General features: G+C 49.1%; 2 protein-coding genes across 4 annotated transcripts in view; both read right to left on the bottom strand.

The window, feature by feature from the left end:
• The window catches only part of ARHGEF2 (Rho/Rac guanine nucleotide exchange factor 2), a 41980-nt gene extending 38376 nt beyond the window's left edge, over window positions 1–3604 (bottom strand). The window contains exons 1-2 of the mRNA XM_033414743.2: window positions 3329–3604; window positions 1794–1911 (exon numbers count right to left, since the gene is read on the bottom strand). Coding sequence (XP_033270634.1) covers window positions 1794–1911; window positions 3329–3588 — 378 coding nt within the window. The 5' untranslated portion in view covers window positions 3589–3604. The remainder of the gene's footprint in view (window positions 1–1793; window positions 1912–3328) is intronic.
• Window positions 3605–16021: 12417 nt separating this feature from the next.
• Window positions 16022–23106, bottom strand: SSR2 (signal sequence receptor subunit 2). Of its 3 annotated transcripts, none has more exons than XM_004284584.3 (6): window positions 23005–23106; window positions 22238–22392; window positions 21463–21561; window positions 19684–19792; window positions 17738–17815; window positions 16022–16600 (listed from the first exon to the last, which is right to left on the bottom strand). In XM_004284584.3, exons 2-6 carry the CDS (start codon window positions 22390–22392, stop codon window positions 16490–16492), a joined length of 552 nt encoding a protein of 183 aa, XP_004284632.1. In that variant the 5' UTR covers window positions 23005–23106; the 3' UTR covers window positions 16022–16489. The 3 variants fall into 3 exon arrangements, with proteins under 3 accessions (XP_004284632.1, XP_033270639.1, XP_033270640.1); XM_033414748.2 differs by lacking the exon at window positions 23005–23106 and adding an exon at window positions 22938–22955; XM_033414749.1 differs by lacking the exon at window positions 23005–23106 and adding an exon at window positions 22634–22652.
• Window positions 23107–23963: the final 857 nt, after the last annotated feature.

The following is a 23963-nucleotide window of genomic DNA, read 5'->3' as shown; positions in this document are numbered from 1 at the left end:
GTACAGCTCCCATCTAAGGACATCTGAATTTTGGAAATTGTAAATACCATGCTGGCCAAACAAAATAAATTTTGAGCTAGACTTGGCTTGGCTTTCAAACTAGTCTGAAAGCCCCAGTCTAGTTTAATGAATCTCAGACTTTTGGTCTGTGGACTTTGCTGAAGACTTATACCTATTTGCTGCTGCAGGAAGATACAAAAAAACCCCAAACATACAGACAAGGAGAAATTTAAGGGAAGTGCTTAAAGATTAGGTGAAGAGAGAAGAGGAATCAGAACAGGAAGACATAAAAAGAGAAGAAACAAAAAACCACTAGAGAAGGGGGGAAAGAAGAAGACATATAACACCAAGAAGGGGGAAGCAGGGAGAAGAGAGAGGTGGAAGAGAGAGAGAGAAGTACAAAGGAATGGAGGGGAGAAGAGAAAAAAGAAACCGTTATCTCCTGTGTGCTAGCCTCTGTACTGGGCACTTTAACACTTTTTTTTTTTCATCTAATAATCACAACTTTAAAAGACAGTTTTTAGTATCCTGATTTTCAGAAAGCTGAAATAAATTGTTCAACTAGGAGCAGTGTGACTCCCAAATCCTGTTCTTTCTACCGTACCACATTGAATCAGATGTGAGGGAAGACCTACAGAGATGCTAATGGAGAAAAGTGGGAGCTGGGAGAAGATGGGTTTTGCTGCTTCCCTGACAGGCTGTAACAGCCCCCTCTTCTCAACCTCTCTCCCAAACCACAGGCACTTGAACAATGAGGCCGGGTGGGTACCCCTGGCCAGTTAGAGGATGTGCTGGAGGGGAGGTAACCTTAAGTCACGGGCTGGAGACAGTTCCACGTACAGCTTTCCCTCATTATCCACGGGGGATTGATTCCAGGATCCTGTGGATACCAAAAGCTGAGGATGCTCAAGTCCCTTACATAAAATGGCATAATACTGAAATTTGCATATAACCTGTGTGCGTCCTCCCATATACTTTAAACCATCTCTAGATTAATTGTAATACCTAATGTAATATAAATGCCATGTAAATAGTTGTAAATGCTATATAAATATTTGCCAGCATGAGGCAAATTCAAGTTCTGCTTTTTGAAAATTTCTGGAATTTTTTTTCAAATGTTTTTGGTCCATGGTTGGTTGAATCCATGGACGCAGAACCTATGCATACAGAGGGCTGACTGTACTCAGGGACTCTTAGCTGGCAAACCCAGTGATGTCTCTAAAAGCTTTGTGTATCCTCAGTGGTCTCTGGGTCCTGGCTTGAGATCTTCCCTGTGATGTTCCCTTCAGCCAGAAGTCTGAGCAATCTCTATATCCTTTCTCACTTGATAATCCTATGATTATCTTGTTAGAGAACTACTGTTTTAGGGTACCAGATGCCTAGTTTCATCCTACAAATAATAAGTTCATCTCCAAATCTGAGAAATGTGGGGTCTACACAAAGAAGTACTTATAACACCAAGGGGAGCAGGGGCCTTTTAATGAGAGAGGAATAGAGATACCCACATCAACACAGAGACACAGACACAGAAAGGAAGGCACAGAGAGTCTCAGAGAAAGAGACAGAGGCAGGATACCAAGAGTGGGGGACAGAGCATACAGACCCAGGAAAGCAGACAGAGGAGTAGAGACACCAGATTCAGATTCCATCAGATGGAGTCAAAGTGATGCCTGGGCACAGGGAGACCCAGCAGCTTGCAGAACAGAAGAGGCACAGAGTGGTGGCTGGACAGGCAAAGGGGCAGGAGAGGGGGAGGAAGGTGGTAGCTTCCATGGGGATTTGTCTATCCATACCACGCAGGAGGGTTGGCCACCTTGGTGCTGCAGTTCCAGAAAGGGGTCCAGTTCCTCTTGGCTCTGCAGCAAGGGGGGCTCCTGGGAGCCCACACATCCCGATGCCTGCAGTTTGTTCCTGAAATACACATTGCCACCACTGCCCTCCGGTCCCAGTGGCCTGTGACAGGCACCAGGGAGGAACACCGCCTCAGCCCAGTCCTGTTGCTTGCCCCCAGCCCAGCCCTTCCGGTTAGCCTAGGCGCAGGCCAGACCCAAACTGGCTTCCCTTTGGGGCTGTGCTTTGGCAAAACTGTGGAGCTGGCTTCAGGCAAGGGTGACCCCTGCTGGTCAAAGGACAGTACTGCCCTCCAGAAAACAGCCAGCGTTCAGCAGGGAGGGAGAGGAAGGGTAAGCTGCATTCTTGCTCTTTGCCTGGTGTCTGATGCCAACCTTAGCTCCTACTAAGATAAATGGTGTGCCCAGGGCTCCCTTTCTTCTCTACCCAAGGGTCAAAATTAGTGCCTGGTAGTGAAAGGTGACACCTGGAAGACCGTGAGATACAGTCGGCACCACATAAAGCGTACTCAGAGCATCTCTGCCTTAAATTAGCCGCTCTTAGCAAGGTGCCATGAGTCCTGCGGACAAGGCTTCTCACCCAAGTTCCCTCCCAAGCCAGTTCAGGGACAAGGTCCTCTCCCCTCACACAGCCCAGCCAGCCCCGCCTAGGAGCTAGAGAAGCTTGGTCTACTCACCAGAGCTAAGAGAACTTGTCCAAGGGGACCATTGTCAAAGCAGAGAGACAGGGCCCTTCCACGGCTAGCAGGCCCTCACAGTGACCACTCACACTGAACTCTTCATGCTGACCCCTGGAGCTTCTCTTTCTGGCTTCCTCTGTCTTTGGGGATATGGTCAGTGATTTTCCAGGAGAGGGGAAGAGCTGGGTCCCTCTCTTCTAGTCTGCCAAGCTTATGTAGGCCCCTGAGCCAGAGTAGTTCTTCCCCAATTGTAGGGCTGGACTATGATATCTAAATATCTTGGGCCTGCCTCAGCCTGGATCCAGCAGGCAGGGAGCAATTTGGGAAAGGGGGCAGGTTCCATGCCCCAACCCTGGGAGCACTTCTCTCAAGAAACCTCCCAAAGTTCTCTGGGCCTCAGTTTCCTCATCTGTAAAATGAGGTGATGGGGCCATATGATCCCTGAGTCCCTTCCAGCTCTGACACTGTTGTATGGTCCTAAGAAACCCAAGTGGGAGGTGGAGGCAATAAGACCCGAGTGTCCTGCTACTCACCTCACCTCCATACCTTTCCCTCACCATCCTCACCCACCTGCCCTTGAGACCAGGTAGAAAGAAGGAGCTAGGACTATTAGGTAGAGCCACATTTTGAAAGGCAGGGTCCACCCTCCCCAAAGGCCCGCAACAGGCCTGGGTTCGGATTCTCCAGGGAAGAGACTAGGGGCCCAGGTCTCTTCAACTCCTGTCATTCCTTTCCAACCACTTCTCCTAGGTATAGGACTTGACAGAAGGAGAGACAGGAGGTCCCCTGGTGTTTTACCCGCTCAGTGGATCCTGGAGCTCCTTGCCCGGCCCCCAGCTATGTCTTTTGAAGGGGTCGTAGTTGTGACTGTAGGCACGGAAAGCCCTCGACCTTCGGAGGGGTACAGCGTGGAAGCCGTCTCCCTCCTTCTTTTCTCCCTCTTCCTCATTCTCCTCCAGCTGTTCTCTGGACTCGACCACAGACAGGCAGCGTCGAGTGTGGCCTTGGGGCACCAGGTCTCCACCTGTGAGGAGCACCTCTGGGACGTCCTTGTTCATGGGAGGTACACACAGGCCAGTCTGAATCAAGAAGACAGAGAATGGTGAGTTCTAGAATTCTGGAATTTGGAACTAGAAAGGGGTCCCAGTCAGCCAGGCCTAGAGCATCCTGTCACGCCTCCTTTTACCAAGGCACAGAATTGGAGGATGGCTGGCTCAAGATCATACGAGGAATTAGTTGCAGAGTCAAGCAGAGAACTTGGGTTTTCTGACCCCCAGTCTAGTGTTCTTTCCAGTACATAATGACATCCTCATTCACTCATTATTATTCCATTTAATGAGTACCTATATGGCAGAGGACCAAGCCAAGCAAAGAGAAATAGATATTGTTCTTACCCTCAAGGAATTCGTTCTAGTGAGTGTGTGTGTGCATGTGTGCATGTGTGTACATAGACAAAAGCACAAATCACAAACAACTGGCCAGAGTTTGCCAAATGCCACAAGAGAAGTTTCAAAAAAAAGTCTTTGTGATGTCAAAGGAATGAGTGCATATAGCCAGTTGGAGGACTCAAAAAAGGGAAACGGAAGTAAACAGCCTTTGAGATGGGCCTGGAAGGGTGGAGTGGTTAGGATTTGGCCACGTTGGAAAGGGAGGAGTCTAGGCAAATAAAACAGCAGGGAGAAAAGGTGCATGAGTGAGAAAGTAGTATGATTTCTTCTTTCTAAGATTCTGGTCGTTTGGGGAGTAAGAGAGCCATTCTGACCTTTTCCCAAGAAGCAAAGAGAAGGGGTCCAAAACCAGCCACATTGAAATTCCTTCTCTCTCTCCCAAGTGGGCATTGTTCTCACTGCCCAGTACTCCTGGCTGCCATCAGGGCTTGCCTCAGTGTGTCTCAGATTTAAGAACCCTCAGGAGCTCTTAAAGTTGAAAATGATAAGCTCCACTCCAGAAACAAGTACCAAATACCCGAGTACTAAGGTGATGGAGGGGCGGGAAGGCAACTCACATCTACTGCATCTACCTCTGTACACCCCCTCTGGGCCCTATCTCTGTAGAACTTCTGCTAGAATGAGTTTCCCAGGCTCCTCTTCTCCCAGGGGTGAAGCAACTGAGATGTTCAGAGGACCATGGAGGGCCAGGAAGCAGTGAGCCAGAATTCCCGCTCCTCCCAGGCTTCCTGTGAGGGTGTCAAGCCTTCTGCAAGTTATTTTACTCCCCGCCCCCGACACCCCCCCACCCCAAAGTCCAGGTTGCTGGACAGTCGTTCCTTCCAGCAACTTTTCCCTCTTTCACTGCAACCTGCCCCCACTCCACCCAGGACCACTGAGATGGCACCTGTGCCTGTGTCAGCTGCACACCTGCCTACCACAGGGAAGGAGACAAGTACTCAGGCCTCTGCAGATGGCATTCTGCTGCCCTGCTGGGTGGGTCTGAAGATAGAAAAAGAGAGGCCTAGGAAACCAGCCCAGGCCCTGTGCCTGTCCGTGCTCAGCACAGCTGGAAGCCACATAGAGGGGACCTCTCAGCCTGCTGCTGGGAGACATCCTCTCTCTGTGTCCACAAACTTGGGCCTCGTGCCATCTGATGTGCTATCTATAAACAGGATGGGATGGGACTTCCCTGGCGGTCCAGTGGTAAATAATCCGCCTTCCAATGCAGGGGACGCAGGTTTGATCCCTGGGCAGGGAAATAAGATCCCACATGCCACGGGGCAACTAAGCCCACACACCACAACTACTGAGCTCGCGCGCCTCAACGAGAGAGCCTGCATGCTGCAAACTACAGAGGCCACGCGCACTGGAGTCTGCGCGCCACAACTAGAGAAGAGAAAACCCGCACACCACAACTAGAGAGAAGCCTGCGCACCACAAGGAAGAGCCCGCGCACCACAACGAAAGATCCCGCATGCCTCAACGAAGATCCTGCGTGCTGCAGCTAAGACCTGACACAGCCAAAGATAAATTAAATTAATAAATAAATAATAAATCTTTTTTTAAAAAAAAAAGACTCCGCGCTCCCAATGCAGGGGGCCCCGGGTTCTATCCCTGGTCAGGAAACTAGATCCCACGTGCCGCAACTAAGAGTTCACACGCCGCAACGAAGATCCCGTGTGCCGCAACTAAGACCCGGTGCAGCCAAATAAATAAACATTTTCTTAAAAACATATTTAGAAAATAAATAAATAAACAGGATGGGCAGATCTGCAGGGAGCAGGACAGAGCCTGAGGGCCACAGCACGGTCCCTGCAAACCAGTGGTCTCCAAAGCTGAGATTTGGGGGCAGGGGGAGAGGGGTACTGACAAAAAGTATCGTGAGAAGCTGGGATGGAGGAAAGAGTAGGAACCAGGTATGTTCCCTAGAAAAAGAGGAGCAGGGGCTGGGAACAGGACAGAAATGGAGGGACACTGAGGGGGCACTACAAGGAACTTGGATCTGGCATTCAGTGACCTCACAAAAGAGAAAACACCATTTGACCTACATGCCCTGAACCCAGCTTCTATCTACTCTTCCCGCCCTGATTCTGCCCACAGGGCTGGATTTGATGAGATGAATGAAAAGCAGTGAATGGAAGCCCTTTCCTTTCCCTCCATCCCTGGAGATGCCGCCTGTTGGAGGTGGTACCCTGCTGCCTTGGCCTGGTGGACAGACATTTCGAATCCTGAGATCTTTATGTCTTGAAATTTCACCCTTCTTCCTCCAGCTGAGACCACCTGGAGTCTGACCTCTTCTCAAAGAATTACCCTCTTTCTGGCCTCTCTGTCATGTCATTCATGGTCTCTGCCCTCTGTGAAAATGGAATCCCCTGGGCTCCTTCTCCCTTAAATCTTCATTCCATTCCTCAGAAAGTTTTTCTTCTAAATTCCACCCCTTCATGCTGTCAGGTCAATAATTTTCATTCTATCCTTCAAAGAGATGAGGTTTAGCAAGGTTTCCTCAACCCCCTCCCAGAGATAGTCCCTCCGCCTCTTTCTGAAATTCAAGCTGGAGCCCCTGTGGTTGTGTTCCTTTCCTTGCCCCTCCTTCCATCAGTTCTCTCCCAGCCCCCTCCCATCTTTCACTAGGCTCCTGAGCTCAGGAAATGGTGCAAGGGAGCAACCAGGGCTGGGTCTCACACAATGGCTTTATTTAGCCCCAGAATGAGATCACATCGTGTCACATCACTGCTTCCGCTGAGCACAGATAGGAGATTCTGAAATAGGTCTGAGATCAGATGCTTGAGATGGGGGCAGGGGAGGAAAGCAAGAAGGGGCTCTAAGTCACTTTACTTTTCTTCCTGCCTCTGGATCAGATGGTTTTCCCATCGACACAGACCATCAGCGTCTCGTGATTCCTCCTCTGAGCGTGTGACCTCCACCAATGGCCCTAGCCATCAGTGATTCGTTAGACACTCTACCGTGTGCTGAGATGGGAGCACACAATATTTTAACAGAGAGAAATCTCTCTCTCTCTCTCTTTTCTGGGTTGCACCACACGGCATGCGGGATCTTAGTTCCCCAAGCAGGGATTGAACCCGTGCCCACTGCAGTGGAAGCTCGGAGTCTTAACTGCTGGACCGCCAGGGAAGTACTGAGAGAAATCTCTCTCATTCAAAACTCTGAGACCATAATTTCTTCAGGGTGCTTTGAAGTTCATCAGATTTGCTAGCTCTGCCACCTTCATAAGCCACATGACCTTGGGAACTTGCTTATTTAACGTTTTTGAGCTTCAGGATCATCTGTAAAATGGGAATGGTAATACTACCTTGTAAGGATATTGAAAGACTTGATAATGTGTGTAATACAACTAACATTGTGCTTGGCACATATTGGGTACTTAGCAAATGCTACTATTATTTTTGTTGTTACTATTATTATTTAGAAGCAAAGAGAAGGCAGAGCATAGAGAAATGGAGAGCTGGAGAGAGGAATGCCCAAGACAGAAGCAGAAATAGGCATTACATGACGGTTAAAGAAGAGAGAGAGAGAATAGATAACCCACAGGCTGACACTAAAACAACGGTGATGGGGACTCATTAACATAAACAACTTCTGATAGAAAAGAGCACAGAACAACCAGAGCAAGGAGGAGCCTGATGAACCCTGATGAACCTGCACTCTTCAAAGAGAAGGGATGGGGCTTCCCTGGTGGCGCAGTGGTTGAGAGTCCGCCTGCCGATGCAGGTGACAGGGGTTCGTGCCCCAGTCCGGGAAGATCCCACATGCCGCGGAGCAGCTGGGCCCGTGAGCCATGGCCGCTGAGCCTGCGCGTCCGGAGCCTGTGCTCCGCAACGGGAGAGGCCACAACAGTGAGAGGCCCGCGTACCGCAAAAAAATAAATAAATAAAAGAGAAGGGATGGACAATGGCCTCTGGTAGTTTAGAGCAGAGGTTGGCAAACTATAGCCTGTGGGCCAAATCTGTCCTATTTTCTTTTTTAAATGGTTGGAAAAAAATCAAAAGAAGAATACTACTTTGTGACACATAAAAATTATATGAAATTCAATTTTCAGTGCTCATAAATAAAGGGTTTTTTCTGGGGAACACAGCCATGCTCATTCATTTACATATGGTCTATGGCTGTTTTTGCATTATGACAGCAAAGTTGGTAGTTGCGACAGAGACCATATGGCCCATAAAGCCTAAAATATTTATTATCTGGGTCTCTACAGGAGAAGTTTGCAGACTTGATTTAGAGAAGCTGGGTCTCAAAATCTCAGGAAGGAGGAAAAAGAGATCAAAGAGAGACATTAAGGCTCACTGCCCACCAGCCAGGTGTCTGCAACCAGCTTGGGGGAGGAGGGACATTGAAGACCCCAGCACACCCATTTCCTAAATAGCACCTGAGCCTACAGGGGGAAGAGGCTTAACCCATGAGTGCCTACAGCACCCTGTGGGATCCTCACAACCATTTCTTGAAACAGATATTATCCCTATTTTACATAGGAAGAAACAGGCAGCACAGAGAGGGAAAGTAACTTGCTCAAGGTCACAGGGTTGTAGGAGGTGGAGCTGAGTTTTCAAAGCAGATGCATCCCAGTGTACAGCCTGAGTTCTCTGAAACAAGAAGGCAACCAATGAGAGCAAGTGGCTAGCTTTGAAAGAAAGCTGGCAATATTGTTATTCACTTCCTCATTCCTGCCCCCTCCACCCCAGCCAAAGAAAGGAAGCAGTTTCCAGAAGAAATTAGATGGGGATTCCAAAAAATTAAATTTGTCCTTTCTACTCCCTCTGCATCTTAGAAATCTGAATGAGGTGATGGGGGGGGGGCAGGCAGGGCCCTGCTTCTGTTTGCTGCCAGCGAACACTGGGGGTAGGAACTGCTGATAGCAACCACACAGCTAGGCACAGGGGACAGTGGGCAAGGCTAGTGGGCCCCTTCGCAGCCTGGGGGGCTCCCTGGGCCTGGCTCTGGGGTCCTAAATTTCCCAAAGGGGGCAATAATGTGGAAGACCCAAAAGAACCAGATAATAAAGAACAGGGCGGAAGGGAGAGGCCAGATGGCATGGTCTGCTGGCTTCTCTCCAGGTCTCCTAGCCCTGGGGGAACAGGGTCGTAGAAAACCCTTTGATGGTTCAAAATTTAACCTACCTGCTTCCTCTCCCATAGAAAGTAAACCATTAATCCAACAGTGTCCTGCAAAGAAGACTAAAGCAGGGCTTCAGATGAAGAAGGCCCTGGTAACCACAGTTCCTTCCCACTCCTCCCTGCTCACGAACACACCATTCTACAGCAAGTCATATAGCACCCAAGTCTCTAATTCCTCCTCACCTCACCCTGACCTGGCTACGTCATCGCTCTATTTCTCAGTGTGAGACATATGAGATTTTGCTGTGCATTCAACACTGTATCCTGGAACTCACCCTCCTTCCCTGGCTTTCCTGTCAACTGCCAGAGAGTGGTATCACAATTCTAAAAATCAAAGAAAAGGTAAAGGGTACATAGAGAGGATTCCTCCACTCAGCAAATATTTCTTTAGCACCTACCAGGTATCAGGCACCAAGACGAGGACCCAGAAGGGTCTATGCACAAACACAGTGGTGAGGCAAGTGTACCACCCCTCTGTGGGACAGGGGCTAGTTCAGGCAAAAGCCATCTGCCACATCAGCTTTTGGGTTGACTCCTGCTTCCACCTGCTTCCAGGGCCCATAGGGCAGAGTTGTCGATTTTATTGTTAGTACTTAATTCTGGAAGTTCAAAGCTAGAGAGCCAGGCATCCTCAGTCCTCTCATCTAACCACGTCTCCTTAGTTTTAGTTTTTAAATTTTTACTTATTTATTTTTTTGGCCACACCACACAGCATGTAGGATCTTAGTTCCCCGACCAGGGATCGAACCCATGCCCCCTGCAGTGGAAGTGTAGACTCCAAACCACTGGGCCGCCAGGGAAGTCCCATCATATCTCCTTAAAAGTCAGCCATCGGGAGGGAGACGCAAGAGGGAAGAGATATGGGGATATATGTATATGTATAGCTGATTCACTTTGTTATAGAGCAGAAACTAACACACCATTGTAAAGCAATTATACTCCAATAAAGATGTAAAAAAAAAAAGTCAGCCATCAAGCATCTCAAACACTCACCCTAAATCACCCCCCCCTCTTTGATATATTAGGCTCACAAATCAGTCAGGATTTTTGCTGCTTTGGGCTTCCAAGTGTGATCATCTTTTCTCTTTTTTTAAAAAAATTTGTTTGCAAACTGAACCTAGGGATCCTATCTTCTCTTTATGCTGGGCCTGTGTGCTTATTCTACCAGAGGCTTGTTGGGACCCAGACTAGCCCATGATGTGTCGGGGCTAGAGAATAAAAGGGGGAAGACCAATCAGTCCACTTCTGCCTCCTGTCAGTTTCTTGGCATGCGTTCTGGGTGCCATGCCAGCAGGGTGGGGCAAGAGAGGGGCTGAGGTTCAGAGGGACACACCTGAGAAGACTTTGGCCACTGAGTCCCAAGGAGTTAACCCATCAGATCCCAGGGAACAGCTAAAGGCAGTGGGTGAACTAAGGAGCCCCTAATCTGAATGGATGGGGTAATCTGGAATCTGGAAGCCCCTGGCTCTCAGGTATGAGTTTGTGGCCCTTTAAATCTCACAATTAACCACCAGGGATAAAGGGAATAATGTCAGGGCCTAGAGGAAGGGGACCCAGGGTGAATTAGGATTTAAAGTTTTAAAATTCTAGCCATCCTGTTTGTCCATACCTCCTGTCTTAATGGTGCCAGATAAACTTGAGTCTGAATCCCAGTCCTATAATCTACCTCTTAATTGATGAGTGTTAGTTATTTAATTCCTCTAAACCTCAACTTTAATATGGGGATTATGATATGCTAACCCCATAGGACTGTGAGGATTAAGAATGTATATAAAGGGGGCCTCCCTGGTGGCTCAGTAGTTAAGAATCTGCCTGCCAATGCAGGGGACATGGGCTCGAGCCCTGCTCTGGGAAGATCCCACATGCCACAGAGCAACTAAGCCTGTGCACCACAACTACTGAGCCTGTGCTCTAGAGCCCACGTGCCACAACTACCGAGCCCGCGCACCTAGAGCCCGTGCTCTGCAACAAGAGAAGCCGCCACAATGAGAAGCCTGCACACGAAGAGTAGCCCCCGCTTGACACCACTAAAGAAAGCCCTTGCGCAGCAACAAAGACCCAATGCAGCCAAAAAAAAAAAAAGGTATGTATATAAGGGAATTCCCTGGCGGTTCAGTGGTTAGGACTCCGTGCTTTCACTGCTGAGGGCCCGGGCTCAATCCCTGGTCAGGGAACTAGTGACACGGCCAAAAAAAGAAAAAAAAGTATATATAAAATCTTTGGCGTCACTTGTCCCACAAGTAGTGTTAACTGTTGGCCATTATGGTGATTTCCTATTTGCACACTTGTGCGCACACACACAGAGACACACACACTCTCAATGCACCCTAGTTACAAATGGGAGCTGAGGGCTTCCCTGGTGGCTCAGTGGTTGAGAATCCGCCTGCCAATGAAGGGGACACGGGTTCAAGCCCTGGTATGGAAAGATCCCACATGCCACGGAGCAACTAAGCCCGTGCGCCACAACTACTAAGCCTGCACTCTACAGCCCACGTGCCACAACTACTGAGCCTGCGTGCCACAACCACTGAAGCCCACGGACCTAGAGCCCGTGCTCTGCAACGAGAAGCCACTGCAATGAGAAGCCCGCACACCGCAGTGAAGAGTACCCCCGCTCGCAGCAACCAAAGAAAGCCCGCGCACAGCAACGAAGACCCAATGCAGCCCAAAATAAAAATTAATAAAATTTTTTTAAAAAAGGGAGCTGATGGGACTTCCGTGGTGGCGCAGTGGTTAAGAATCTGCCTGCCAATACAGGGGACATGGTTTCAAGCCTTGGTCTAGGAAGATCCCACATGTCACAGAGCCACTAAGCCCGTGCGCCACAACTACTGAGCCTGCGCTCTAGAGCCTGCGAACCAAAAGTACTGAGCCCATGTGCCACAACTACTGAAGCCCAAGCACCTAGAACCTGTGCTTCACAACAAGAGAAGCCACTGCAATGAGAAGCCTGCTCACTGTAATGAAGAGTAGCCCCCACTCGCTGCAACTAGAGAAAGCCCACGAGCATCAACGAAGACCCAATGCAGCCAAAAATTAATTAATTTATTAATTAATTATTTTTAAAAAAGGCAGCTGAATGCAGGAGACTGGTGGAGAATTGTTCTGTCACTTCCTGGGGGTGCTGAGGGGTTCCTGAAGATCGCTGCTTCTGGGAAATGCCCATTGATGCGGTAAGGACTCAGGGAAAGGGAAGAGGGAAACTCACCAGACTTGGGAGATATCCCAAAGATGGGAGACCTGTTCTTGCCTTCGGTTGGTGACGGCAGTATAGGAAGAAGTCCCACTTCAGACAGCCCCTCTAAGAATCCAGTCCAGGACCTTAATGGGGGGGCCTCTTTCTTGGTCCTTTTAAGGGAATTGCTCATGGTCCAGAAGTTTGCACAGGAGACAGGGGGGACTCATTCCAGTCCAGATCAGCTGCCTCTCCAACTACTCTAGCCCTTCCCTTCCCCGCCCTACTTCAAACACCCTAGACAGTGCTGTGCCCAGACCTTTAACCCCTTGGGTGCCGTTGCTGGTCCCGAGGATTCCTGGGTTCCCCATCTTCAGCATCCCCCAAAGGGCAGCCCCCAGATTCAGGCACACGTAGGAACAGATACAGGAAACCAAGCTGGGGTCACTCTGAGGGGAGAGTATGTGGGAACCTGACATCCCAGGGAACCTTCACCCGCCCTCCGGCAGAGACAGGGTGGAACTGAGGGGAAGAAGAAGACAACTCAGGGAAAGGCCCACAGCTGGAACCCTACTTAACAGCAAGGTCCTACTAGGGTCAGGGAGGTCCTTTGCTCTCTCTCAAATTTGGTTTCAAAATGCTTGTCGTTCCCTTTAAGAGGCAGGTTGCAGTAGGGGGAGGAGGACAGACTGTATTTTCTGTGATGAAAGTACAGGGAGGAGCGATGACAAGGGCAGCTACATCAGAGGAGGACCCTCCTTCAGCCAACAGGAACAGGGTGAGCAGGCAGCTTGGCACACACCCGGCTCCCAACTCCCGGCGTGTTGTGGATACCAGGCACAGGATATCTGACTGGCTCTCCACCCCCTTCCCTGATAACAGCTTCTAGGGGCACTGACTCACCCTCACCGCTTCCCTGGGGCAGAGGATGGAGTGGGCAGATGTTGGACTTCCTGTGGTACCGGGGAGCCTCCTCCCTGATGGGCCTCGTGGTCCAGGGGAAAGGACATGTTGGAATCGGAAGAGCTTGGCTGCCTCTGCCAACTCACACGTTAAGGGGCCTTGGAGAAGTTCCCTAGTAGCCTCATTTCCTCCTCTGTAAAATGGGGATAGTAAATGAGATATGTACAAATAGTGGAACATAAATGCTGGGCCCATAATTGTTACTCAATAGATATGCTAGCTGCCACTTGCTGTGTCCTTGGATAAACCACTCCACTCTGCCTTTCCTGATCTATTAAATGAGATTAAATTAGGTGATCTACGGTCTATCCTTGCTCTAAAACTCTCCCTCTGCGTGAGAGGAAGAGGGCAGTTGTTGCCAGATGTGGAAACTGTGTGCCCTTTCCTACCTGGCTGGGCTCCAAACCACATGAGTGACAGTGGTTGTTTCTCACTTCACAAGAATACAGGGGAAACAGCTGCCTGTTTTACTGGTGTAGGGTCCTCAGAAATTCTCTAATTTAACAATCCTGGGATTGTCCAAATGAGGACACAGGCTCCGAGCGGGGGTGGGTGTGTGTGATTTACCTGAGGTCTGCCAGCCAGGGAGTGGCAGAACTGGGGCTGGGATCCAGCACTGCTGCCTCTGTGGTCAGTGCTGCTTCCGCCACCCTGAGCCGCTCTCTCGAGGGATCCAGCCCAGATAACTTCCCATCCTGTCACCAAGCCGCTGCATTATCCACAGCTTCTTGGGAATCCTTATACCCATTTCCAATTAACTTTTGTCAGGTGAAGTCCCAAAGCCTAGTATGTGAAAGGGGTGGTAATCTGGGCCCTGGATCCTCCTGGTACCAGGGCTGGGTGTGGGTGAGCGGGTGCCAGCTAAAAGTTTGGACGACGTGGGAGGGATAGAGGGCTAGTTTCCAGCGGGAGGAGGGGATCTGGAACACGCTGAGAGCTGGGTTACTATCTGTTTTGCCTTTTAGGGAGGAAGCCCTCAGTTTGGGTACTCAATCTCTAGGAAGGATGTAGGGCCAGTGCTTGCTTTCCCTCTCCCTTGCAGACCTGCATGAAATCTGGAGATCAGGGGTCACATGTCCCTAGGGTAGTTTCCATTAGAGTGAAGTACCGTCTGCTGCTCATCCTCCATTAAGTTACCTCAAGAAAAGGGCTCAATCCTAAAGCAACTACTCCAGCTGAGTCTTGCCATCTATAGATTTGAGAGGCTTACATTCTTCAATGCTACTACTTAAGGGAGGCTCAAATTCCATCCTGACTCCAAGGAATTTGATCTCTCGAGAGATGCAAGTATCTAGTTTTGGCCTTTTTTCAAGGTGCCGGTGACACTGCCTTCACAATGCTTCTCTCGTCATCTGGGTCAGACCTGGGTTCCCCCCTAGTCTCCTCTGTAACAAGGGCCAGGACACAAAATGCTGAGTTCTGCAAGGAAAGGTAAAGACTGCCCCAGCTTTCAGAAAAGGAGTATCTCCCAGAGCTCAGACTGAGGGAGAAATCTCTTACGTTACCTTCCCAAGTTATGAAGTTTATCCTACCCTTTAAACCAGAACCCCCACTCCTATAGGTTAACTCCTCACTGTGTTTTCAGTGGACACTACACAGATGGCAAATAGTGTGCTGGTCCAAAGACCAACAGTTCATAGTCCTAGAGGAAGACGATACATTATCAAACTAGCTCCCTCTTCCTTCCCTATGCTTGCTCTCAACCCCAAGCTTCTGACCCACTGTCTTTCTCCCCATTCTCTTGAGCAAGTCCCAGGTCTCCACCAGGAACACAATGAACCAAAGCAAATATATCCTTCTTGCCCTCTGACCTGGCCAGTCCTGGGGTGTCCGAGCCGTAGGCCCTGAAAGAGGGATGTGAGCTGGTGGAGGGCTACTCCATTTGGAGCCTCCCTTTGTCTCCAGGTCCTTTTCATCCTTCTTGGGGCCCAGAGGCTCCGAAGGCTGGGCGAAGGAAAGGTTAAACTGGTTGGGCAGCACTCTCCCCCCGCCCCCCCACCAGAATCTAAGCTGGGAAACTTGGTGACAGGAACAAAGCGGGTGTTTGTTGGGTTTCTCTCCTGCCTGGGAGGCTGTTCTCGGACCACGGCATTCCTGGGTTGGACAGAGTCAGCTCAGCGTGGCTTCTCCCCACTGCTGTCGCCGCAATACCCACTGCCTTTCCAGAGGCCGTGCTTAGGTAACAACTCAGGGGATACAGGCGCTTCTGCCTGGCCTGAGCTCAAAGCAGAGGTATTAAAAATAAGTTCAAGATGGGACTTCCCTGGCAGTCCAGTAGTTAAGACTCCACGCTTCCACTGAAGGGGACACAGGTTCAATCCCTGGTCAGGGAACCGGGATGCTGCATACCCCACAATGTGGCCAAAATAATAATAAGTTCAAGCTCAAGAAAAGCTAGCTCTTAAACGGAGGAAGGGCTAGAATCAGGCGTAAGAGATAGTTTCTCAAGAACAGTCAGTGAATAAATCACCCCTAGAAGGTCTCCCGGGGCATGAGAACAACTGCAGAACACTTTTCCCCATTCTCTCCTCTACTGTGGAGAGGGGCTCACAGGCAAGGAAGGTTTAGGGGAATATATGGTGACTGATGAGAACAGAGAGAAATAAGGGATGGAAGCAAAGGTGTTCAGAAGGGAGGGTGCGGGGGGTGGGATATCTCTGTGGGAACGGGACCTACAATCCCTAGAGCAAGGAGGCAGGAATTCAGCTCACTTGCCCAGGAGCCTGGGAAGTCAGGGCCTGAGTACCAACAGCAACCTGAGCTCATCCAGGTGATGGGAAAACAGACAAGGCAGGGTGGCATTTGTTTTTATTAGAAAACCCCATTTGGTAAGAGCTTCCCTAAGCCAGCACAGAGACTGGGTAGCCTCCAAGAGTCCCATAGCTTTCATCTTATCTTCCACCCTCTTCTGAGAGGGGAGGGCGGGGGATGGGGTGGTGTCAGGCAGTCTCCGAAGTGCCCCCTCCTGGACCCCTGAGAGAGTTCACATCGCCAGCAATGTACCCCGCGGCACCTCAGTGGTGCACCACAGGGCCCCTAGGCTCAAGGCAGTTGCCAAAGGCTTTCCTGTTTGTATGGCTTCACGATGGAACCAAGGAGGCTCTCAAAGACTCCCAGGTCTGGTCCTTCGCTCTGGCTGAGAGCAGGGCAGGATCAAGGAGGTGGCCAAGGGCTAAGGGAGAAGAGATTGCATTTGAGATACCCTTTGGAGTCTGGAAAGCACCTGTATTCCTTGGGAAGGGAGGACTGGAAGCCCCACTCAGTTCTTCTTGGTTTTGGGGGTGTCATATTTCCTCTTGCTGGAATACCACAACAGCAGGGGGATGCCGATGGAAGGGAGAGTCATGACCCCGAAGGCTGCCCAGTCCAGCTGTGGAAGACAAAGGCCTTGCTTAGAAGTCTGGATTAGGGCACAGGAGGGGACCAGGAAGGAAGGGGTCCAATGAGAAAGGGAGCAGTCCAGCCCAAATTTTAAGCAGAACCTTCGCAGGAAGGTTCCTCTCTGGCTACTCTGGACACAGAATGGCTCGCTAAAGACTAATCTATATCTTTTGAGCTATGAAACCAAAGGTCTCATCTGACCCAACCCAATCTGGAAGAGAAGCTTCTCTCTTCCAAACAATCTCTGAGGAGGGAGATGCCCAGGTCTTGCCCTAACAGTCAAGCCTCCTGCGACCTAACCCCTGCCCCCACCTCCAGCTCTCTCTTCCATTCCTCTGTCTCACACTCTGCTCTCTGGCCTCACTAAACTACCTGCCATTCCTGGATTGCACCATGCTTTTTCTCACTTCTGAGCTACTCCCTCTTCCTAGGGTGCCTCCCCTTCCTTACCTCCTCTTTAATAAGTTAAACCTCCCTCCTCCAGAAAATCCTCCCCGACTCTCAAAGACCAGGTTAGGTGCTCCTGTTGCATCTCCTCCAGAGCCTTGTGTATGATCTCCACCACAGCACTCTTCCCCCACTGACTTGCGCTGAAGCCTCTATGAGCCCATAAGATCTTTAATGAAAGGGACTGTGTCTTGCGTTGCTTTCTCAAAGCAAAGCACAGAACTGAGCATGTAATTAGGAACCTCATAATTATTCCCTGAATGAATGAATAAATGAGTCTCCTCATTCAGTACTTTAGGCAAATCTTCAAAGAATTCTCCCCTAGACTAGACTACACCAAAGTTCCCATGTAACCTTCCCGATGCTCTGCAACTCTTTTAATCTAAGCAGATATACTTTTAATCCTCGAATTAGACCCAGGACTCCAAGATGGAGCTCTACTCAAGGCTGAGCAGAGAAAAAGGGCAGCTTTTTTTGGTTCTGGCAATTGTGATCTCATTGCCCAAAATCTCTAACCGTGGTTAAATCAGGATATTTGATGGCTGTGTGTATCAGACATCAAAACACAGATATGACAAGAACCAACCAACTAAACATATCTTCTAAGGAAGCCACACGGTCCCAGAACCAAAAGCGTGTTCTACTCCCAGGGGAATGCCAAGAAGACTGTAAAGCTTACAAAATGGGGGGAGAATCTCCTATCAAACTCCCTCTGAGCCAGGATTCCTCCCTGTCCGGGTGCACTGGTAAAGCCAATCTGAAAAGCAGAAAAGAAGGGCATTAAGGCAAGTCTCCAGCTCTTTCTCATCTGGGAAAGGGCAGTTCCAACCAACCCAGTTCTAAGCCATAGATTCTTAGCTCCCAAAGGCCCAAGAAAGCAACAAGATGAGGAAAAGTTTTTGAACTAGAGAGAGCTGGATGATTCTTAGTGTGTTATAAAGATAAGTAAATTAGGAGCCAGGAGACACATGATGAGCATCTACTAAAAAAAGGTAGGACAGGTATGCAGCTGAAATTAAAGCCAAATCCTTCTATCTTAGCCTCAGACTCTGGAAAGAGTTGCTCACCACCACTGGCCCCTCTGCCCATGGCGATCCTTTCCCCATTCCTCAAGTGGAAACACTCTTCTGTACCTCACAAGTTGACATGAGGCTCAAGCAAACTAATGAGAAGGATTCTGGAAAGTATAAAGCCCTACCCAAATGTACATTACTAGTGGAGGGGCTGAGTCTGCCCCACATTCCTTTGTCTTGGAGAGGAGGCCAAGAGTTTGAAGAGCATTGCAAACAACTTTGTTCTAAAGTGGCTGCTGAGCCTTTAATTTTATGTCTTTTAACCCATCAAGGACCAGGTGGAACCAGAGTCTTAGAGGTGGTTCTAAAAGCACACATGATAGAAGATATGAAAACATAACCAAGATTATAAGAATATGGTTCCACATGGTTTATTAAAAAAAGATAACTCAGAGAGTGCACTGAATGTTTGAGACTCTTGGATTTCTTTTAGCTCTATGGTTGACTCTGTTAAGTCCCTTCCTTACTGTGCACTCACTAAGTAGCCTAAAGCCCATCTGTACTTATAAATTCATGACCCAAGCTTTTTGAGGGCTAGGACAGTGTCTTAATCTGCTTGGTATTTCCTAGAGTCTAGCACCTTGCAGGGGGCTCAATAAATGTCTGCTGACCTTTACATCAATCAGTCAAGAGACTGGTTATCGCTGGGTTTCTATTCTATATGGAAAACAGAAAGAAATCTAAGACAAAGTCCCTTGCTTCAAGGAGTTTATAGTTAAACTGGGAGATGGGAGTGAGGGAAAGACCTAGATACAGGAAAGAGAACTAATAAAGATGGTCAATAATTAAATGTTCAAGTGGCATAGACTATAAGAGCTCTAGAAGTTTAGATGCAGTCAGTGACTGTTTAGTGAAAGAATGAGTAGGAAAGAGCGATATGAATTGTAAAAGCAGAAGACAAAATCAAGGAGATGCAGCTCAGAGCTAGGTCTTGAGGCGGCTTTGGATAATGAAGCGGAGGAGAGAGAGTACAGAGAGTACTTCAAGCAGAGACCAAAGGCAAAGTGAAAAGAAGGAGCACTGAGAGCGGGGGAGGTGCCACAGGAAGGAGCTTGGTCTAATTAGGACGGAGGGTCTTCGAGGGTAGAGAGAGGAAGGGAGAGGCAGAACACAGTGAGAATGCTGGAGGGTACGGCGAGAAGAGGCAGGAAACTCAGCCTTGCTGCAAGAAGCAGGGGCATTCTAAGCAAGGGAAAGATACAGACACAGCGGAGACCAGGAATCATCTGATGGCAGCACAGAAGACAGACGGGAAAGACAATGATGGCAATAAACTGGGCAGCACATGACACTGTACAGATTAAAAGTGAAGCGGAAGGGAATGCTACAGTACTCCTCTCCCATTCATTTCAATTGCTTGATTCTGAGACTTTATAATTTGAAACATACTTCCTTCCTATTTGAAACATACCTCCTTCCTATGATGATATCTCAAGTTTTTGGTCCTTCTTATCTTCCTCAGAATTTAGCACCTGCTCTGGAGATTTTCTACAAGAGTTTTCAAAGGAAGGCAGAGCTGAGCCCCATCCAACTAAGGGTTTGGGTAACTCACCACAACGGGCCCATCCTCCTGGGCCAGATAAGTAATAGTTGCTGAGGTGAAGTTGAAATAACCAGCCTTGAGAGGGCGCAGGACCACGGTGTGGGAAACGTTGCTAGCACTGACGCAAGAGTTAAGGAGGGAAAAAGATGAAGCTACAGTTGTAACAAACTTTCAACTTAGGGACTAAACACACCATTCACAAAAAGAGTTGCCAACACATGTAATGATTTCACATCTGCAATATACTGCGAAAATAATAAACACAGGCTTTTTTTCTAAGCCTGAAGTATGTGGTATAATATGATGTCTTTCTAGCCAAGTCTTAAAGGGTCTATGACATACGCAGTATTGAGGTGTTTAAATTAAACTTTTAAAGCAATATAGGTTATGGATGAAAAATTAGTCACTTAAGGTCACAGAAAATCTTTTGCTGCCTAAAACTGCAGGAAGTTCTTGAAAATATAAAACAAAACCCCCCAAAACCCAAAGAGAAAACTTACCCTTGCCAGAAAATCTAAATATACTTTAAATCACAGGGAAAAAAAATAATCTAATTCAAAACACTCAGGAGGGCTTCCCTGGTGGTGCAGTGGTTGAGAGTCCGCCTGCCAATGCAGGGGACACGGATTCGTGCCCCAGTCCGGGAAGATCCCACATGCCGCGGAGCGGCTGGGCCCGTGAGCCATGGCCGCTGAGCCTGCGTGTCCAAAGCCTGTGCTCCGCAACAGGAGAGGCCACAACAGTGAGAGGCCCGCGTACCACAAAAAACAAACAAACAAACAAAAAACACTCAGGAAATAACCAGTAGATCCGAATAAGGGATTTATTGAAGAAGAGTCTTTAAAAGGTCACCCAGGGGATTTCCCTGGTGGTCCAGTGGTAAAGAATCCACCTTACGATGCAGGGGACGCGAGTTCGATCCCTGGTCAGGGAACTAAGATCCCACGTGCCACAACTGCTGAACTCGTGCGCCTCAACTAGAGCCCACGTGCCACTAACTACAGAGCCCAAGTGCCCTGGAGCCTGTGCGCTACAGCTAGAGAAGAGAAAACCCACACGCCACAACTAGAGAGAAGTCCACGCACCACAACGAAGATCCCTTGTGCCGCAACTAAGACCCGACGCAGCCAAAAAAAAAGTCACCCAGGTCCTCCACCTAGCATCCCACTGAATTTCTTTTTTTTTTAAATTTATTTATTTATTTTATTTTTGGCTGTGTTGGGTCTTTGTTGCTGTGCGCGGCTTTCTCTATTTGCAGCGAACGGGGGCTACTCTTCCTTGCGTTGCATGGGCTTCTAACTGTGGTGGCTTCTCTTGTTGCGGAGCACAGGCTCTAGGCGTGCGTGCTTCAGTAGCTGTGGCTTGCGGGCTCTAGAGCACAAGCTCAGTAGTTGTGGCGCACGGGCTTAGCTGCTCCACGGCATGTGGGATCTTCCCAGGCCAGGGCTCGAACCCGTGTCTCCTGCATTGGCAGGCGGATTCTTAACCACTGAGCCACCAGGGAAGCCCCCCACTGAATTTCTTTTAAAAGCACCTTAAACATCCTCGCCCAGCCACAAACATCTGTCTACATTCTCCCGATACAGAATGTTTTAGAACTTTATGACCTGAACTTCAGGAACCTCCTTCCTCAGGCCCACCCTAAATCATGCTCACACAATTCTCACCAGTCTCTCTTGCCCCATCTCATCCAGAGTGGCGACAAGAATGACCCTGCTGATTTGCTTCAACATTACCGCCCTCCCACCCACCACCACCAGCCTTCATCACCCAGTGTCAAGAGGATACGGAGCAATTCGGTCCCATTTGACGTTGAGCATTCCAGAGACAATGCCAAAGTCTTCTGGAGGGAAGGAATCATCAGATAATTCCACATCTAATGCAGCACTAGAAAAGGGAGGAAACGAAGAAAGGTTAGCAATGGGTATAAAATTAAAGGAATCAGCAATCAAATCTGCCTGCCTGTCCTAAAAAATCAGAACTTTAAAAGACAGATATGAGTCACAGTTATTTGGGTTTGTTGCACTGAAGAATCCCAGCCAAGGCCTGGATTCTGGGCACCAAAATACTCAAATATCTAGGAAAGAATGGGCCTGAATCCGTTTCTGCCCCAATTTCTTCTCACGTGTGTGTGTGTGTGTGTGTGTGTGTGTGTAAGGAGGGGAAGAGGAGCAAGATGCATGTGGAAAAGAACATTAAAGGGAATAAAGTGAAAAAAAGACAACAAAAATGCTAATGAAAGAAACGAAGCTGAAACTAAACCCCTGAGGTAACGAAGGATCATACATTTTCTGCCTTCTCATCTTCCTCTCCCTGTTTCACCACAATTTTTGCTTCTTCCCCACTCTGAAACTCTTCCAGCTCAAAAAGTGGAAGACGGTTTCCTGTAGCTTAGGTAAGAATATCCTCCTCTTCCAGAAGTAGATCCAGCAGTATATTCATTCACTCGTGATATCTGTTGCTGGAAATCTCCCAAAGATAAATCACTGTTGGTCCCTGTTCCCAGCTGGGAAATCTAAGAAACCTGAAAAGGGCCCAACCTATAGCTCCAGGGCCTCCTTACCTTGAGCCAACATTGTAGATGTTGTACTGTAAGGTCAGGTCTCGCCCCTCCACGGCATATCTGTTCAGCAGTGATTTGGAGGCCAAAAGCCTGGCTCCTTCCTCTGCTTGAGTGACAGCAAATAGAGCCAACACCAGGAATGCCAGCAGCCTCATCTTTGGAGAAAAAAGCAAAGTGAGCAGTCAACCCAAGCCTGTAAAACCAGCAAGAGCTTCCTGACAGCCCTTTCTTACAAAGTCTATCAAAACTCTTTTGAGCTTATCAAAGCAGCAGCCCCTTTTACAGAGCAGTCTCTAAGCCACCAGCGCCCTGGGTGCTCCCCAACTGGTGCGATCTTCTGAGAGGACTGCATGTGGCCAGACTCCTTAGGCCGCCGGATTTCGGCCGATCTCGGACCTGCAACAGCCTCTAGCTTTCCTTCACGCAGGAGTCCCCCACGGCTGCTGCCTTCCCGCTGCTCCTCCTTCTCCACCAGCTTCCCTGTGATCCCACGCCGCGCTCGCAGGGTCCTCCCCCACGCCCCTGTATCCCATCCTCCATCTTTCCCCCGGGATCCTATTCGTCCTGGCCCTCCACATCCCTTTCTGGGGCCCTCCGAGAGCTCAGTCCGCTCTGCCCCCTCCCCTCCTCTTGCCAAGACTACACGTCCTCCCGCCGGCATGCCCTCTCTCCTCCCCGCCCTCCCCGAGCTAACACTCACCGCTGAGTGTTGTGCGGACGTGAGACTCCCAGGCTCCCGCTGGCACCCCCAGTGCCTCGGAACTCACCGCGCGCACCCTCAAAGCCTTTCGGGGGGGGGGGCGGGGGGGGCACCAAAACCGGAAGAGAGCGTCAGCATCGGAAATACCGGAAGTAAGCTCTGGCCGGAAACTTTGGTGATCTGCCCGATGCCTTCTGGGAGTTGTAGTTCATAGACAAGCCCCACCTTTCCCTTTGTAGTACCCGCCCGCCTCTGGGATGCAACAGCTCCTGGAACAGGCTTGTGTGTGTATCCTCCACGCTCTTCTTTCTTTCTTTCTTGTTCTTTCTTTCACGCTTTTATTATTCTGCAGTCTAGAGTGACTTTTCATGCTGGCTTGCCGTTACTGTAGATGACCAGCACCTGATTAAGTGCTTTGCGGAACTGGCAGACCCAGAGATTAGGGTCATCTATCTAAAGTGTACTGTCGAACTAGGAATTAGAGAAAAGCTATTTCTCTCGAGGCTACTCTTCGTATTCCCAGGCGAGAAATTTAGTCATCCCTTATATCCAGTAAGTCACCAAGCCCTGAACTTTCTTTAGAAGCCCTTTAAGGCCCCGCAAAAGGAGATCCTTTCTTCTCCATTCCCACTGTAACCGCTTTAGTTCATACACGTTGCGGTTGCTGTTTTTCACTGCGATGGTCTCGCTTTCTTGGGACTTTCCCGGCGCATTTCAATCAGCTACCAGAAAAACTTCCCTAAACAGCATTTTGAACAGTAGACTCTATGTTCAGAGGATGGACTGTGAAGTTAGGCAGTCATGAATTCAAATCTCCCTTCGGTCACTTGCTGTTTAGGTAACCTTAAGGCAAGTGTTACTTCTTTTATATATATATATATATATATACATACACATATATATTTATTTATTTATTTGACTGCGCTGGGTCTTAGATGCAGCAGGCGGGATCTTCATTTCGGCCTGAGGGATCTAGTTCCCTGACAGGGATGGAACCCGGGCCCCCTGCATTGGGAGTGCAGAGTC

This window comes from Orcinus orca, chromosome 1, assembly GCF_937001465.1.
Source record: "Orcinus orca chromosome 1, mOrcOrc1.1, whole genome shotgun sequence".
Classification (NCBI taxonomy): Eukaryota; Metazoa; Chordata; class Mammalia; order Artiodactyla; family Delphinidae; genus Orcinus; species Orcinus orca.
This window is presented reverse-complemented; position numbering and strand designations above follow the sequence as displayed.